The sequence below is a fragment of the Gobius niger genome, assembly GCF_951799975.1.
Source record: "Gobius niger genome assembly, chromosome: 5".
NCBI lineage: Eukaryota > Metazoa > Chordata > Actinopteri > Gobiiformes > Gobiidae > Gobius > Gobius niger.
The window spans coordinates 7,532,515-7,549,954 of record NC_136856.1 but is presented as its reverse complement, the minus strand read 5'-3'; the positions used below and the strand labels follow the sequence as shown (position 1 = coordinate 7,549,954).

The following is a 17,440-nucleotide window of genomic DNA, read 5'->3' as shown; positions in this document are numbered from 1 at the left end:
GTTGGTTGATCTTCAAATCAGTTCCCAAAGCTCATTCCTGGGCTTATGATGCCTAAACAAGCGATACTGACTATGCTATTTTGGAAGGAGTTATCGAAATAAAGCGTTTTAAAGGGGACATGTGTACTTAAAAAAAGCGCTTCAGCATTGGTGTTTTTTTTTAATTATCTGTCTAAGAATTGAATAATGAAATACGCAGGCACTAGAGCTGCTGAGGACTTTGCCTGGGGCTCCTCCTGCTGGTGGCTGTGGGAATTACTTATTAAACATGTACTTTCAGTTTCGATTTACGGTGTGGTTTACGGCTTCAGCACGGCGAGATAAACACACTTCACTAAAAATGTTTAAGTATTTGGGGAAAGATAAGAACAAAGACCCAAATGTTTAGATGATTAATATTGAAATGCATTGTTTTTGTCTTTTATTGAACAGTCAATATGAGAGGTCGATGTGGGTTTTTCTAAGGCCGATGCCGATATTTTAGGCCTTTTATTGCCCGATTTTTCCGAATGTCTGGTCTATAATCCTGTAAAAACATAAATACTTGGCCGCTCCAGCAGTGGCAGATTTTATTTGATTACTTTTGGTCATTCAATCATAGTTTTTGTCCCAGCTTTGATTAGCCGCCGTTAGCATTAGCATACTGTTGCTAGCCTTGACGATAAAAAACACAACTCCGGGAATTAAAACTAACTCCCCAATTGAATTCTCCAACTTAAAGGGGCAAGATGCAAGTTGGCCGTTTTATACTCACTGCTGCCACTTCAGGTCATACGTGTAACTGCAGGTTCTATATTAAACTCGTGCAACTTTTTGAGTGACTGTGCAGGATTTTAGAGGCAGTTGCCGTGAACAGGTCTGGGCTCATTCTACACATTAGGACATGGCTGGAACATGTAGAGGAGGAAAATACTTAATTTTAACATTTTCAAACTCTGCGTAGTCCCTTTAACAAACTTGTTGCCGACCAATTTCCATCTCGATGTTTCTCTGTTCCCCTGAGGCCGTGGGAGTTTTGAGAGGGCTCGTTTTGAAGCCCTGACTTTGCTCTTTCCAATGCAAAACATGGGACGTCTCTATCGCTTTCAGTCCTGGAGAAATAGCTGAATATACCGGTCGACCTCTAGGCAATATAGTAATGATCGTGACAGGTCGAATTATCGGCTTTGTTGGTGTTTCGCTGATCTTTACACATTTGTTACTCTACACCAAGATTTAACTTGGAATATCTGCTTTAAGTGACTAGTTTTCGTCCAAGAACAACTTACCCTCGACCAGAAAATGCCTTTTTCTCTTCACACGTTGCGAGAGATGAGTTGAACACCTTTTTTTGTGCTTAACCTCTTAACTCCCGCCTGAACCGAGAGGATCTTTTTCCTCACGTCATCAGATTTTTTTTTCATCATTTTTTGTCAAATTTTTATCAATTTTTTTGTCATTTTTTGGTCATTTTTTCATCCATTTTTTTGTCATTTTTTCGTCATTTTTTCGTCCATTTTTTATAAATTTTTTGTCATTTTTTTGTCAATTTTTCGTCAATTTCTTGTGACATTTTTGTGACATTTTCGCCACTTTTTCATCCATTTTTCATCACTTTTTTGCCAATGTTTTCTCACTTTTTTGTCACATTTCCATCATTGTTTTCGTCTCACTTTTGTTGCTATATTTTCACACCTTTTCTCCAGAAGCTTTTGGACTGGGGTAAAGCCAAACTGGAGAAAATGTGCTCGGTTCAGGTGGGAGTTAAGGGCTTAAAGTTTATATGAAATCTCCATCTCGCTGCATCTTTCCCCGTTTGAAAAACCTGCTGCCAAACGTCTCTCCCGGGAGTCGCCCGCGCTAACTCACCCTATTACTTTTACACGGCCCTAATCCTTTGCGCTAACAATGTAACGCTTGTCCCTGCGCTCCCCCCTGCATTCCTCTGAAATACTGACCATCTCACTTTTATTTGTGTACTTTGGTAACTAGGCCCATTTTCCACGTGCACGCAGAGCCGTTTTCATTGGCCCGCGTGTCTCCAAAACCAGGGGGTGACTGTGGGGGAGGAGGTGTTTCCCCCCCCCGACTGAAAGCTAGAAGTGTTTTTTGGAAGTTGACGGTGCTACAAAGAGCCGTGTGTTGCAAAGTAATGTAGGGATTCATATCCTTGGGCCGGGACTGCCAACTGTGCCTGGATACATAGGTTCCCTCTGTTTTATGACGTGGCAGCCCGCACTAAAATCTTATTGATTGGTTTTTAAAGCAACACTTGACCACGGCTGCGCTGACACTGTGGTCGCATTGTTTGTTTTGGACGTCTCCGCATTGATGTTTTACGATTGATAACACAAAAATCCTCTTTATGAATAGTACAGTGACGGTTTGCGTCTCGATGTTTGGTTTTAGCGCCCTCTGCAGAAAGTAGTGGGAATTGTCGGTCACACACTTTCATTTTGACTATAACAGTGTGTTTTTAAATCTGTGACACTGTGTTCTATGGCACAACAATGTCCAAATTAAAGAGCTTAAACAGTAGTGGAAGAAAAGCCCAAATTAAGCATGAAAGAAGGAAATTTGTGAAGGGAGTCGAGGCTTTGTCAATGAAGATGGGTCTTAAAGGAACAGGCCACCGTTTTTCCATACTGAGATATGTTCTTACCTGAGCTTTGACGAGTTCTTTAGGACCTGTCTGATCTTCCCCCGTGCCTTCAGTCACGTAAACACAGCGCAGACGGCGTTAGCATTTAGCCTCTCCCTCTCTCCTCTATAGCTCCAAAACAGGTCAAGATAGAAGCTACCGAGCTCTTCCACGTTTTCCCTATTTAAATATGGTTACGTGAAGTGTTACACTACAAAGTATAATTACACAAAATTAAACAATGTGGATTTTCTAAGCGGATAAAAGGGGGAACTATATTGTAAAGTGTAATAATACCAGGAGTAGTTTGGCATCCGCACAGTAAAGTGAAGATTACTGCGCGGATTTCGAACTACTCCTGGACGATTAATTGACTGTGCTGCTGCTCCACCTTTGCATGTGCTACTAAATTTGTAACTGACCCCCTTAAAAGTATTCAGACCCTCCTCAAAAGCAGACCAGGTCCTCCTCTCAAACATTAATACAAAGCTCAGGTCTGTGGTAAATTCAATGTATTGCCTGTGATACAGTAAGGTACAGCCTTCTGCTCCGGTTCGACTCGACCGGTTACGAATTTGACTTTTTAAATGTCTCCGAAGTAGAAAAATGTGATCCCAGCGAGTTTCCATAAACAAGCCGGAGGCAAATAAACTGCAGCGGTCCGGCGACGTCAGGCTGGAGGTATTGACTGCCCTGAATGTTCTGATGAAGGAAAGTGAGAGAAGAAAGTGCCTCGTCCTGATTTCTGTAACGGCAGAACATAAATTACAAGGTATTTCAATCCGGTTGTTGATTGTTTAATCCATGCACAAAAAGCCACAAGACCAAACAGTTCGATCTTTGCTCCAGTACACGTCAACCACAAACTTTTCCTGCTGATTTTTGTGACCAGTGAAGTGGTTTTCAAAGTAGACGATGTAAATTTGTGGGTTTACATTTCAATAGATTTACCTTTAAGGATAATGGTGATCCGATGTATTTTACCATTTGGAATATAAACTTCAATTACTGTCACACTAAGGCTGCAAAATCTATAGCCATACATCATAGTATTGCTGTTTTGGGGATGCAATGTGCCACCAAAGGCCACAGTATATTCCATTTCCATTTATTGGATATCAACATTGCTCTCATACACTCATATTTTAAAATACAGTTCTTTTTTTCACCATTTGTGCAATTAGGACAGTAAACATTATTGTACAGATACAATGCGTCATGCTAGGGAACAGTTTTTCACAGTTTTTCACATTTTCTGGTGGACTTTCTGGTGCAGATTTAGCTCGCACACAGATAAAGTCGAGTTCAAATCGGGTCCTCTTGAATGTTTTGTCTTATTCTGATGTTTGAAAATTGAGCAGATTGTCCAGTTAATGTGAAGAATCGTCACTCGAAGCTAGTGGTTAGCATGAAGATAACGTTAGCATCATGGCTAGCTGTCTCTGTTATAGATACAGACGGCATCTCGTCATAGAAGGGGGCGTGGCCTCGCCGAGGGGGAAAATAGAATCTTTTGGGAAACACAATTTTTCCCTCTTTTTAGCCATTTTCTGGTGGAATATCAACTTATTTATCACATAAATAAAGTCAAGCGTAAATCAGGCCCATATGGATATTTTCTCTCAGCAGATTGTTCAGTAGAAGTGAAAAAACGGCAGTTGTAGCTAGCACTAGCTAACGTTAGCATTAGCCCGATGCTAACATGTTGCATTATGTTAGCATTCTTCTTTTTATGTATTTATGGGCTGTTGAACCACTTTGCTCCTCTCCATGTCTTTGTATCTTTATCTAATAGAAAACTATATTCATAATTCAGCATTTGTTAAAGTAGTTTTTGAATAATATGGTCATGTTTGAAAACAGTTAAGGGGGGAAACAATTTTGAAAAAATCTAAACTTTCTTTAATTATTCAAAAACTACGTTAACAAATGCTAAATATGAATATAGTTTTCCACTAAATAATGATACAAAGACATGGAGAGGAGCAAAGTGGTTTAACAGCCCATAAATACATAAATAACAGAGAATGCTAACTTGATGCTACATGTTAGCATCAGGCTATTGCTAACAGTTAGCTAGTGCTAGCTACAACTGCCGTTTTTTCACTTTTACTGAACAATCTGCTGTGAGAAAATATCCATAAGGGCCCGATTTACACTTGGCTTTATATTTGTGTTATAAATAAGTTCATATTCCACCAGAAAATGGCTAAAAAGAGTGTGACGAGATGCCGTCTGTATCTATCGTTAGCATTTGTGGGCGTTTCCATGGAGACACAAGTCCGCCAAAACTGTTTACAAGGAACAATTAGGCATTCGCTTTATTTGGTCGGACGGAAGCCAAAATATCAAAGTTATGGGTTTGCAGTTACATTTTTCAGTAGGTTTGTTGTTACATAGTCTCGATATCTTCTATAAATGGCCTGAGCCGTCGGGAAAAGATGAAGTAACCGCTAACACTCGCGCCAGGACATTAGATCCTCATGAAGCTTTGAAATCATCTCTTTTTTTTATAAACAGGTCTGAGCAGCATCTGAGATAACACCGAAAGTATGCGCAGGCGTTATCATCCGGACAGGCTTTGTAATGAAAACGGATGAGCGCTTGTTATTGCAACAACAAAGAAATAATGAAAACAGGTTTTTGGAGAAAGCGCTCGACGACGGCCCGAGGGTTGAGGACCCAGAAATCCCCTCAAACCCGGGCACAGTTCGATAAGAGCGAGGCAGAGATAAGGATGTATTTTTAATTAATCGTGTGAACTTTAACCCGTTTACTAAGGCTGTCAACTGCTCTGCAAAAATGTAAGAACATTTACTAGATCAGGGATGTTCAGTTTGTTATTGAGCTGCACATTTCAGGACAAAAAAGTCATGAAATAAATACTATACTTATACTATTTCCCTTTTCAGAATTTGATCTAAAATGTTTTGGCTTGTGTAGATTATCTATTTGGAAAAATGTTGGAATTGTAACTCTGGTTCTATGAGTGGAGGAACAATCTCTCCAGACCATTACATAATGGAGTGTAGAGATTTTTTGGACGAAAATCGAATTCAATTTTAGTCGAGATTTAATAAAAAAAATAGATTTTAGTCGACTAAAATTGCAGGTAAATGTAGTCGACTAAAATTGTCTTAAATTTAGAATATTCATTATAATCGTATTTAATCTTGTTCCTCTGCTTCATGGAGCTCCATGGACAACACCTCCCACCCACTGCACGGGACTGTAGAAGAGCTGAGCAGCTCTCTCAGTGGAAGACTGAGACACCCTCAGTGCAGGACGGAGCAGGGCCTTCATCCCCACTGCTGTCAGAATGTACAATAAGACTGTAAAGTAACCTGTGCAATAATCTCTGTATCAGCTGCACTTTATTAACTCTTCTTCTTGAACGCCGAGTGAATTTCTCCTTTGTGAGATCAATAAAGGATAATCTTATCTTATCTTATGAAAAACTTAATTTAGTTTTAGTCCAATTTTAGTCGCCAAAAATCACTTTGACTAAAATTAAGACAAAATGTTTTAGTCGACGAAATTAACACTGCTTTGAACACTTTAAACTATAAGGCTGTAAGACTATAAGGGCCGGCGTGAAAAGATTACATTTAAACTATGATAAAGACAACAACAATTTGACATAGAGCAGCAGCATGAGTGTATTTTCAGATGTACAGGTGCAAATATGAGTGAGGACAAACCACATGGTGCCATAGAGCAGATTACACGAGTCTGTAACGGAGTTAATTTCGTCGACTAAAATATTGAGTCTTAATCTTATGGCCTCTAGGGGCAAGAGTTACTTAGTACTGCTTTAATTCTTCTAAAATATACCGTTTTCAATAAAAAAGATGATTAAATTTAATGTAAAAAGTATCAGTTGTCGATGTTGTAAAGGGAAATAGAAACGTAAAGCATGATAATCATCTTGTTCTTTTAGTTCTTGTGCCTTTGGGCTCGACTCTCCTCTAGTTTGTGATAATGCTGGAGGTGGTGTGTCTTAAAAAGCGCAGTATGAGCTTTACGTTCTCAGCCGTGCATCATCCAAACCGCTCGCCTTAATGTCCGAGAGCAGCGGCGTGGGAGTCGTGAGGCGTAGGCGGTGCCGCAGGTAAGACAGGCCTCAGTCACTGAACTGCGCTGGAAAACCAAACATCTGCCCTGAAAGCCCCCTCTGTTCCTCACCTCTGCACCAACGTTTTCACAGCTGCGGCCGGGCCTCGCCTCCCGTCCGCCGCCCTCGCCATTAGCCCCAATCAAAGCCCGTGTGCGCCGTCTGCCGATATCGCTTTGGATTAGAAGTGTAAATGATGAGCAGTGACTTTCAAATCCCACGTCTGAACGTCAGGAGCGTTTAAAGGGTTTCGCCGACGGACAGGACGAGGTTCTCACGCGAGTCTGGGGGGTTTTCAACAAGTGCATTCCTGAAGTCCAAACCCGAAAGAGCAGTTTGACCTGAGGATGAGTGCGTTTTATAAATGTGCATGTACTTCAGTAACGTTCTGGAGTACCTGTACTTCTGGGAGTTGTTCTTTCACACAGTACTATTTACTCTTCCACTGAACAAATCTTCATTCATTGTTGTATCTCAGTCATTAGGAACTTTTAACGTCATTTCTGTTGGAAATATCAGTGCTTTTTTTGTTCTTATTGCACCTATGCACCAACACATTTTTATTTCTCCTTAATTAAAAGTATTAGGTAGCACTTTATTTTACACAACCCTCAATACATTGTACCTATCTCAATTTAGTACAATGTAATGTGCTCTGTAACAATGTGTAATAACTTTTACCTATGGGTTAGATACACAGTGGCATAATATAGGTACATAATGTAATAAGACAGTGCTGTATCTCTAACCTTAAGCCCGCCCCCAAACCCTAGGGGCATCGTGTCCTATTACATTATGTACCTACAAACTACTATTCCATTGTGTATCTAACCCTTTGGTACAAGTTGTCACAGATTCTTACAGAGCACATTACACATTGTACTACATTTATTTAGGTACAATGCATCAAGATGCTGTAAAATAAGGTGATACCAAGTATTATAAAGTTAGAGTAAACAGTTTGGCTACTGTGTCCACCTCTCATAAGAAATCGCAGGATCATAATAAAGTTCTAAAATTGGGTTTATGTTGTGGGACTAATTTTCTGCCTAGTGTTTTTTAAATGTGTTTTGCATTTTTGTAAAGCACTTTCTGTTGCCTTAATTGTGCACGAATGGTGCTCTATACCAGTGGTTCACAACCTGGGGGTCGCGAGATAGATTTGGGGGGTCGCCAGGTCTTGTAGATATTTTTTTATTAGCAGACAATGTAATATTTTATTAGAGCATGTGTGTCTTATTTATGGATCGGGAAGTCGGGGCATCTCTGCTGAGACTGCTGCCCCCGCGACCCCGCCCTGGGTAAAGCGGAAGAAAATGGATGGATGGATGGATGTGTCCTATTTTACCATATTGCCATTATTTGTTCTTAATTTTGTAAATGTTATTTTTGCCATTGTTTTTTTTTTTTCTTTTTTTTAAAGAATTATAAAGGCTAATGTCCCTATTACTCATGATAAGACCCGGGCAGGCATCACGAACCCCTTTATCTGTCATGATAGGGGTCGCGACTTCAAAAGGTTGAGAACCACTGCTCGAGCTGGCACGGTATCGCAGCGGTTAGCGCTCTCGCTTCACAGCTAGAAGGTCCCGGGTTCGATTCCCACCTGGACGGGGCCTTTCTGTGTGGAGTTTGCATGTTCTCCCCGTGTCTGCGTAGGTTTCCTCCGGGCACTCCGGTTTCCCCTACCAATAACATGTACAAGAGACTCCCCTCTGGGGCCAGGACTCGCCTGAAAAAGAGATTCTTAATCTCAGTGGGACTATCCTGGTTAAATAAAGGTCAATAAAATAAAATAAAAAACTGTACATAAATTCGCCCTCTGATGATGAGTTAGTTAGCTAGTTACTACTATACAACAAGCGATCATGACCGTTCGATAAACAATAATAGTTCTATGATAGGCATAAGCAATGTTCACAAACGGGGCATTGCGTCCCTTGTGCTGTAACAGATCAGTCATTTTCTAAAACAGCGATAGAGGCCTGGATGTGTCAGCTGTTTCCTTCCATTCGACGATTGCTCGTATTGAAAAGTAAAGATTTAAATGGTCATTATCAATACATTTCAATACAAGAAATGAATGTGACATCAATCAGGTTACAAAATACTACAGGAGAGCAGAAAAGAAACACGTCTGTTTAACTCTGATCTCATCCTATTGCGTGTTCGCGCTGCAATAAGCCGCCCATTAGCCTTAATATGTCTGAACGGGCGAGACATGACTGTATTAGCAGGAAGCGTCAAAATGCTGGAGTCGAGACGGGATTTGACAACTTAATCACAGCCGCGCTCTGGCCTGGTATGAATAAATAAAGCGGGGCATTTTTCCACAGCGGGCCACATTCAGCCTAAACACTGTCAGGCTTCAGACCTCAGACTGAAGCGCTGCCCAGAGTCTCCGCTGCCGTCCAAGAGATTTCAGACGGGTTTTTGGGGCATATTTCACCGTAAAACGTGGCAAGAGGATCATGTTTTTGGAGTCGGGAGAAGTCGGCCATTTTGGAAAAGTCATTGCGTTTTACCCGAGCACTTTAAACTTGTCCAGGTTCATCAACGTTTGAGAGAAGATGGAAATATGAACTGGTTAACCCCTTAACTCCCACATGAACGGATCCCATTTTCTCCAGTTTGGGGAAAGAAGCACCAAAACAGCCACAAAAAATGAGAAGAAAACATGGATGTAAATGCAACAAAAATTCAACAAAGATGTGACAAAAACTCAACAAAGATGTGACAAAAAGTGACAAAAACAACTAAAAAGTGACAAAAATTCAATAAAAAAGTGACAAAAATTCAACAAAGATGTGACATAAAAACTCAACAAAAAGTGACAAAAACTCAACAAAAATGTGACAAAAAAGTGACAAAAACTCAACAAAAATGTGACAAAAACTCAACAAAGATGTGACAAACATTCAACAAAAATGTGACAAAAACTCAACCAAAAAATTACAAAAACTAAACAAAAATGTGACAAAAATTCAACAAAAATGTGACAAAAACTCAACCAAAATGTGATAAAAATGTGACAAAAATTCAACCAAAATGTGACAAAAACTCAACAAAGATGTGACAAACATTCAACAAAAATGTGACAAAAACTCAACCAAAATGTGACAAAAATGTGACAAAAATTCAACCAAAATGTGACAAAAATGTGACAAAAACTCAACAAAAATGTGACAAAAATTCAACCAAAATGTGACAAAAAAGTGACAAAAACAACAAAAAAATGTGACAAAAACTCAACAAAAAAGTGACAAAACAACAACAAAAAGTTTTGTGGGTCTTAGCTTTCAAATGAGGTGTTACACAGGCCTATAGCCAAAGAGGACAGAAGGCATTCGGTTTAGGCGGGTGGTAAGAGGTTAACTAGTACAAGAATGACATGCGTTTCCAAAAACCATGTTTAATTGTGACATTGTGCTTCTCTCCCGCTCTAACCCGTCATCTTCCTCGTCTCTTGCAGGAGCTCCTCTGAAGGTGTGTCCGCAGGGCTACTCCTGCTGCACGGTGGAGATGGAGGAGAAGCTGAGCCAGCAGAGCCACACGGAAATCAAGGCCCCGGTGTCCCGCCTCAGCTCCAACATGCAGTCCACGTTCAGGCAGAGGCACGACCACTTCGACAGTGAGTAACGCACAAACGGGACGGGACGGCTTTGGCGGCTGAAATGGGAACTGCAGGACGACAGGGTTTGCAGGTTTCTGTACATTCGAGAACACATCTGTGTGAGAGAGAATATGTTGTTGTTTGCAGAGGAAATTGACTTTTTGTTATTAAGTCTAACCATTTAACTGGAGCCCTGTATTAGAGATGAATGAGCAAAGCACATGTGTAGCTCATTCCCTGGACTCCCTTATAGTTTAATGTACAAAACATTGACAGTACTTTGGGGTAGTGGCTTTGTTCCATTTGTTGAAGAAGGGCACTTTTTACCAGGTGTCTTCTTAGTCAGTTAGTCATGGTAGATATCAGTTTTAAAGCAGAACTAAGTAACCCATGCCCCTAGAGGCCAAAAGCGCCACTGCAGGTGTCGTAGCAAGTTGCATTTTTTTACTCATTAATTGTCCGTGAGAGTAAATACTACGCTGACAGAAAAGACAAAGGGAGAGAGGGATACTGCACATCCAATCACACAATGGAGATAATCTTTCTCACTCAAACTTGGCTGTAAATACTGTTTCAGTGGCGCTAGCCCGCAGTTAGCTTTGCCCGTTTGCTGCTTCTTTGTGATTCTATTCGTGTGTATTGCACCTCTGACCTGGAGGCAGCGAAGTTGCAATGTTTTCTGGCCAGAGACACCGGGGGAGATGAAAGTCCCCCAAACATCCCATTAACACTTGTATTACCCCCAGAGGGACTAATGAAAGGATTTATTAAGGTAAACAAGTTGCTTAGTACTGCTTTATTATACGGCTCTTCACAACGTAAGTAGAAGCTCCGTTGATTTGAATGGGATTTCCCAACGTTCTACCGGTCATTATTTTCTGATAAAGGACCTGAAAAAAATAATGACGCTGCCAATGGCAACGGAGTTGGTGCTTTCATATCACTCCGCGCGTACGTAGTAGCGACACTATCTGTCCCGTCACTGAGAGAGAAGTCGGGGAATCGCTCGTGAAGTTAGCGTGAGTCTGACTTTCAACTTACCCAGAGATTCACCACCATTCCTCCAACTGCGCCTTCAACTAAGTAGCTAGGCTAGCTGCTAGCCTTGCTGCTTCTAGCCTAGCCAAACGTTGCCGAGCAACGCACAAACTTTTGGGAACTATTTGTCGCGGAAGTCATTAAATAAACCTTTCGACCTTCATAAAAGTGTACGAAGTTTATGTTGTGTGTGTTCAGTTGGCAAATGGCCGTATAATCCGGTTATTTTCCCGATAATGACCAGCGTTCTACACATTACTTTACACATTACACATTACGTTCTACACTTACTTAATGAGCCGAAGCATTGACATTGCAGCTTTTTGTATCTAAGGAACTACCTAGGAAATAATAAGGTTCAACATATGTGACTTAAAACATTCATTATGTTAAATGCCAAAGTGACAAAATTAAGGCCTGAAATGTTATTAAAGAAGTATTATCAAGCTTATACATCAATGCATGTACACATTCAGCAGCAGTTTTGGCTGTTTTGTTTCCCATAAGATTCTCGATCACATCAAAAACAGGATCAAAAATGCAAATCAGAACTAAAACATTGAATTCAATTAGAAAAATCAAGACTAAAATGAACATTTGCTCATTTTAAGTAAGTAAGTAAGCAAGTGTAAGTGTAGTTCCTTCTGGATGTTAGCGTCACTTAATAACGCTAGTTTCACCGGACATGTATTGGACGTCAACACATTAAAATCTCCGCTGTCTTGAATTTTCGTATTTGACGGACGCCCCCACCTGTCCCCTCATGGAGACGCTCTGTCTGACCGTCCACCTGTCCCCCAGCGTCTCTGCTTCCTGCCCCAGCAGCACCGCCTCACACTCGCGCCCGCACCGGACCACACACGGCCGGGGCTGCTCCGTCCCCGCGCCTCCCTGTGCAGGCCGGTGTCGGGTTTCTCTGGCGGAGGGCGGGAGCTGCCTGGGAACCAGTGCTGAGTCACGAAAGAGAGCGAGGGGGGGGGGAGGGGTTTCATTCCTGGGGCGGCCGACCGTAGCTCCTCCGCTGCTGCTGCTGCTGCTGCTGCTCGGTCTGATAAGATTGATGTGAGTTGGTGCTTTTCTTGTGCTAAGGACCAGCAGAGTGAAGGCGTGTTTGAGAACTTACAATTTGGCCCCATTCAAACTTGTTCAGAACAGTTTGTAGACGTTTTGTTTCTTTTTTACTCGTTAAAGGAACAGTCCACTGTTTTTACATACTGAGATATGTTCTTACCTTAGCTTTGACGAGTTCTTCAGGACCTGTCTGATCTTCCCCCGTGCCTTCAGTCACGTAAACACAGCGCAGACGGCGTTAGCATTTAGCCTCTCCCTCTCTCCTCTATAGCTCCAAAACAGGTCAAGATAGAAGCTACCAAGCTCTTCCACGTTTTCCCTATTTAAATATGGTTACGTGAAGTGTTACACTACAAAGTATAATTACACAAAATTAAACAATGTGGATTTTCTAAGCGGATAAAAGGGGGAACTATATTGTAAGGCGTAATAATACCAGGAGTAATTCGAAATCAGTAATCTTCACTTTACTGTGCGGATGCCAAATTACTCCTGGTATTATTACGCCTTACAATATAGTTCCCCCTTTTATCCGCTTAGAAAATCCACATTGTTTAATTTTGTGTAATTATACTTTGTAGTGTAACACTTCACGTAACCATATTTAAATAGGGAAAACGTGGAAGAGCTTGGTAGCTTCTATCTTGACCTGTTTTGGAGCTATAGAGGAGAGAGGGAGAGGCTAAATGCTAACGCCGTCTGCGCTGTGTTTACGTGACTGAAGGCACGGGGGAAGATCAGACAGGTCCTAAAGAACTCGTCACAGCTAAGGTAAGAACATATCTCAGTATGTAAAAACGGTGGCCTATTCCTTTAAGACGAATTTAGTCGACTCTGCATTGATATTATTCATTATAATCATATTTAATGTTGTTCCTCTGCTTCATGGAGCTGCTCCACATGAACAAAGCTCAGAGCTGATCCTTTAACAGAGAATTTACATGATTTTAGTCTCTCCTTTTCATTTTTATTTAGTCTTATTTTAGTCGACTAAAATATCTGGACATTTCAGTCATAGTTTTAGTCTCATTAGAAACTTTTAATTTAGTTTTAGTCCAATTTGAGTCGTCAAAAATATCACTTTCACTAAAATTAAGACTCAATATTTTAGTCGACGAAATTAACACTGCTACACACTATAGCATCAAAATGTACCTTTCTATCCGGTTGTTCAATTTACCCAAAGACCTGGTTCAGCTTCGCTCCAGGGGTAAAATGAGCTAAAAGACAATTAGAAAACATCCGAAAATGTAGGTAAATAGTAACATTTTGTATCTATTTTATACTGTTTTTACACAAAATCAAAAAGTGGCTCGTCTTACCCCTCTCTCTTTTCTCACAAACATAGACCTGGGGTGGTGTTTTCCTTCTGTCCCGACTATTTCACCAACCCTGTATGTTTAGTCTGTCCATGTGTGCAGTAGGAGTGAGGTGTTGCTGGGGAATAAAGCTGTGTGTAGAGTTGTGCGCCCTCTGGTGGTGTATTGTATAGCTACAGTCCACAACATCATAGATTCTAGTGTTTTTTTTGTAGACACGACATTGTTTTATAATCTGTACGACTAAAATGTGAAGGCTTAGGGCTTAAATAGGACACTTAGTTTTAAATTGACCCTCACGCTGTCCCAGAATCAGTCTCAGGACGTCCTAACCACTGCCACTCTCGCTTATCTGCGCTACTGCTCGGATCTGACCCGTGTCTTCCTCTCTAAGCAACAAGAAGCATGTTTTCGTGGCCCCCGGTCCTCTCGTGCACGCTCCCCTCGTGCGCGCCGCTGCCCCGCGAGGTCAGGTCCCAGGGCTCGTATGCGAGTGCGAAGGCGGTCTGAGCTGTCAGGACGGGGCAGCGTGTGTATTGCAGCCAGATGTGAACAGGAATTTGACGTGGAGGAATGTTATAGCCGCCGCTTCGGGACGTCCCGCCTCCTTTTTTTTCTTCTTTCTGCCCTTTGTCCCGAACCTCAGGCCCCCCCCCCTCTCCGTCACTGACCCCCTGTTCGCATGTTTCAGGTGAAGAATGCTCGCTCTTCTGGGAAAACGTCACGGCTCATGGTTCAAAGCAAAACGAGATGTACAGTCCTTAAGAAAACAGGAGCTGTGACGCAGTAATGGCGTCAACAAAGTACAGAATATACAGATACTTAGTCATTAGATCTTTTAGATGTATTAACGATCCCCGCATTAACTTCAAAGCGCAGTCATAAAATCCAGAAAGGCAATAAGTTGTGTTATTGTACTTTTCATAGAGGGTGTATTTTGCAAAAGCACATTTTTAGAGCTTTTGCTAATGTTGTTCTCGCATCAAAATCATACCTGGAGTTGTTCTTTCACCCACTCTCACAGCTTTGAGTAATCTTTCAATCCTCCTTCGACAGCTCCTGAGGTCCAGCATATCCAGGACACGCGTTCATTCAGACCAAAGCTTGTAAATGATTAGACTGATTCAGGACTCTACTTTACTCTCTCACTTTGCGGGGGGAAAAAATTGGGTTATATATCATATATCGATATTCAACCTAATTATATCGGGATGTGACTTTTGGTCCATATCGCCCAGCCCTAGTTTGAGCTATATCAATATTCCATTTTTAACCTCTTACCACCCGCCTAAACCGAATGTGTAACACCTCATTTGAAAGCTAAGACCCACAAAACTGATCTTTTTTCCTTGCGTTGTTGCTGTGTTGTGTCACCTTTTTTATGTTTTTGTTTTTTTGTCACATTTTTGTTGTTTTTGTTATTTTTTGGTGAATTTTTGTCACTTTTTGGTTGAATTTTTGTCATATTTTGGTTGAGTTTTTGTTGATTTTTTGTTAAATTTTTGTTGATTTTTGTTGAATTTTTGTTGATTTTTTAGTTGAATTTTTGTTGAATTTTTGTCACATTTTTGTTGAATTTTTGTCACTTTTTGTTGAATTTCTGTCACTTTTTTGTTGAATTTTTGTTGAATTTTTGTCATATTTTTGATGATTTTTTGTCACATTTTTGTTACATTTTTGTTGAATTTTTGTCACTTTTTGTTGAATTTTTGTCACTTTTTGATGAATTTTTGTCACTTTTTGATGAATTTTTGTCACTTTTTGATGAATTTTTGTCACTTTTTGGTTGAAATTTTGTTGAATTTTTGTCACATTTTTATTGAATTTTTGTTGAATTTGTCACATTTTTGTTGAATTTTTGTCACTTTTTGTTACATTTTTGTTGAATTTTTGTCATATTTTTGATGATTTTTTGTCACATTTTTGTTACATTTTTGTTGAATTTTTGTCACTTTTTGGTTGAATTTTTGTCACTTTTTGGTTGAATTTTTGTCACTTTTTGTTGAATTTTTGTCACATTTTTGTTGAATTTTTGTCACATTTTTGTTGAATTTTTGTTGAATTTTTGTCACATTTTTGCTGAATTTTTTGTTGAATTTTTGTCACTTTTTTGTTGCGTTTACATCCTTGTTTTCTTCTCATTCTTTCCCCAAGAAGCTTTTTGATTAGGGTAAAGCCAAGCTGGAGAAAATGGGATCCGTTCAGGTGGGAGTAAAGCATAAGATCGTGATAAAGATGTTTTTCATGGTAGGGGAAACCGGAGTACCCGGAGGAAACCTACACAGGCAGGGAGAGAACATGCAAACTCCACAGAGAAAGGCCCCGTCCTGGTGGGAATCGAACCCAGGACCTTCTAGTCTCCCACTACACCTGTCCCTTTTCTACATGTTACTTCAGTCAGTCACTTCAGTAGTAATATTCCCCTTCGCGCCTCTATTCGCCCCAAAGCTACAGAAACAGAGTCAGTGTGTGTCGGCGCAGCCTCTCGTGTCCCGTTACTGTTTATGTTGCGTGTGTGAAGTTGGCGAACATATGAGCGCTTATAGCTTCGGCCGCGGGGCACATCCTGTCTGTCTCGGCCCCTATCCCGTTACTGGAGGCAGGTCGCCGGTGTGTTTTTGAACTTGTTAGATGTGGGCTCCGCTTACAAAGTGCCGCGCTGCCTTTAAAGAGTTCTGAGGGAGGGATTGAGTGACGGGTTCTGGAGTGTCCCATGTTTTGTACAGAGGGACGCGAGGGCGGGATAGACGGAGGGCAGACGCATCCCGCGGTGAAAGGGAAGGAGGAAGTGCGCGTCGGTGTGGGGTGTCACCGGCTGAGAGGGATGATGTCATCACGTGAGGCCTATACCATAACCATAGCTCCGCATCGTTACTGTAGGGGACACGCCCACACATGGGGATGGGACGATTCCTTATTCACGTTTAGCAGCTGTTGTTAAAAACTTTCTGCCAAAACAATGAAGTAAAATATTCTCTTTGGTGTCATTTTTAGACAACGTTGCTAAAATTTCCCTCCTGGAACAATGTGAACAAAGTGTGTTGCTGAAGTCAGTCACCTCTTAACCCCCGCCTTAACTGAGTGTGTTTTCTCTAGTTCGTCACTTTCTGGTCACTTTTTTTGTCATGTTTTTATATATTTTCGTCACTTTTTCGTCATGTTTATGTCACTTTTTCGTCATTTTTTCGTCACTTTTTTTGTCATGTTTTCGTCACTTTTTTTGTCATTTTTTTGTTTTGTTTCTATCACTTTGTCGTCACCTTTTTCATCATGTTTTCGTCACTTTTTTCATCATGTTTTCGTCACTTTTTTCGTCATGTTTTCGTCACTTTTTTCGTCATGTTTTCGTCACTTTTTTGTAATTTTTTTGTAATTTTTTTGTTTTGTTTCCATCACTTTGTCGTCACTTTTTTGTCCCTTTTTTGTCATGTTTTTGTCACTTTTTCGTCAGTTTTTCGTCATGTTTTTGGGCATTTTCATCCTTGTTTTTGTCTCATTTTACTGCCATTGACACATTTTCAGATTTGGGTAAAGCCAAACTGGAGGAAAAAAAATGCTCGGTCCAGGCGGGGGTGAAGAGGTTAAAGTCTTTCCTAGTCTCCAAGTTTTCGGGTCCGAAACCTTTACCTTTAGCCTTTTAAGCATTTAAGGAAACTTTTCTTTAT

At 40.8% G+C, this 17,440-nt stretch overlaps 1 protein-coding gene across 1 annotated transcript in view; it reads left to right on the top strand.

The window, feature by feature from the left end:
• Nucleotides 1-17,440, top strand: part of gpc4 (glypican 4) — a 105,075-nt gene that overhangs the window by 60,952 nt on the left and 26,683 nt on the right. Inside the window, exon 2 of the mRNA XM_079556310.1 lies at nt 10,207-10,365. Within this exon, the coding sequence (XP_079412436.1) occupies nt 10,207-10,365 (159 nt within the window). The remainder of the gene's footprint in view (nt 1-10,206; nt 10,366-17,440) is intronic.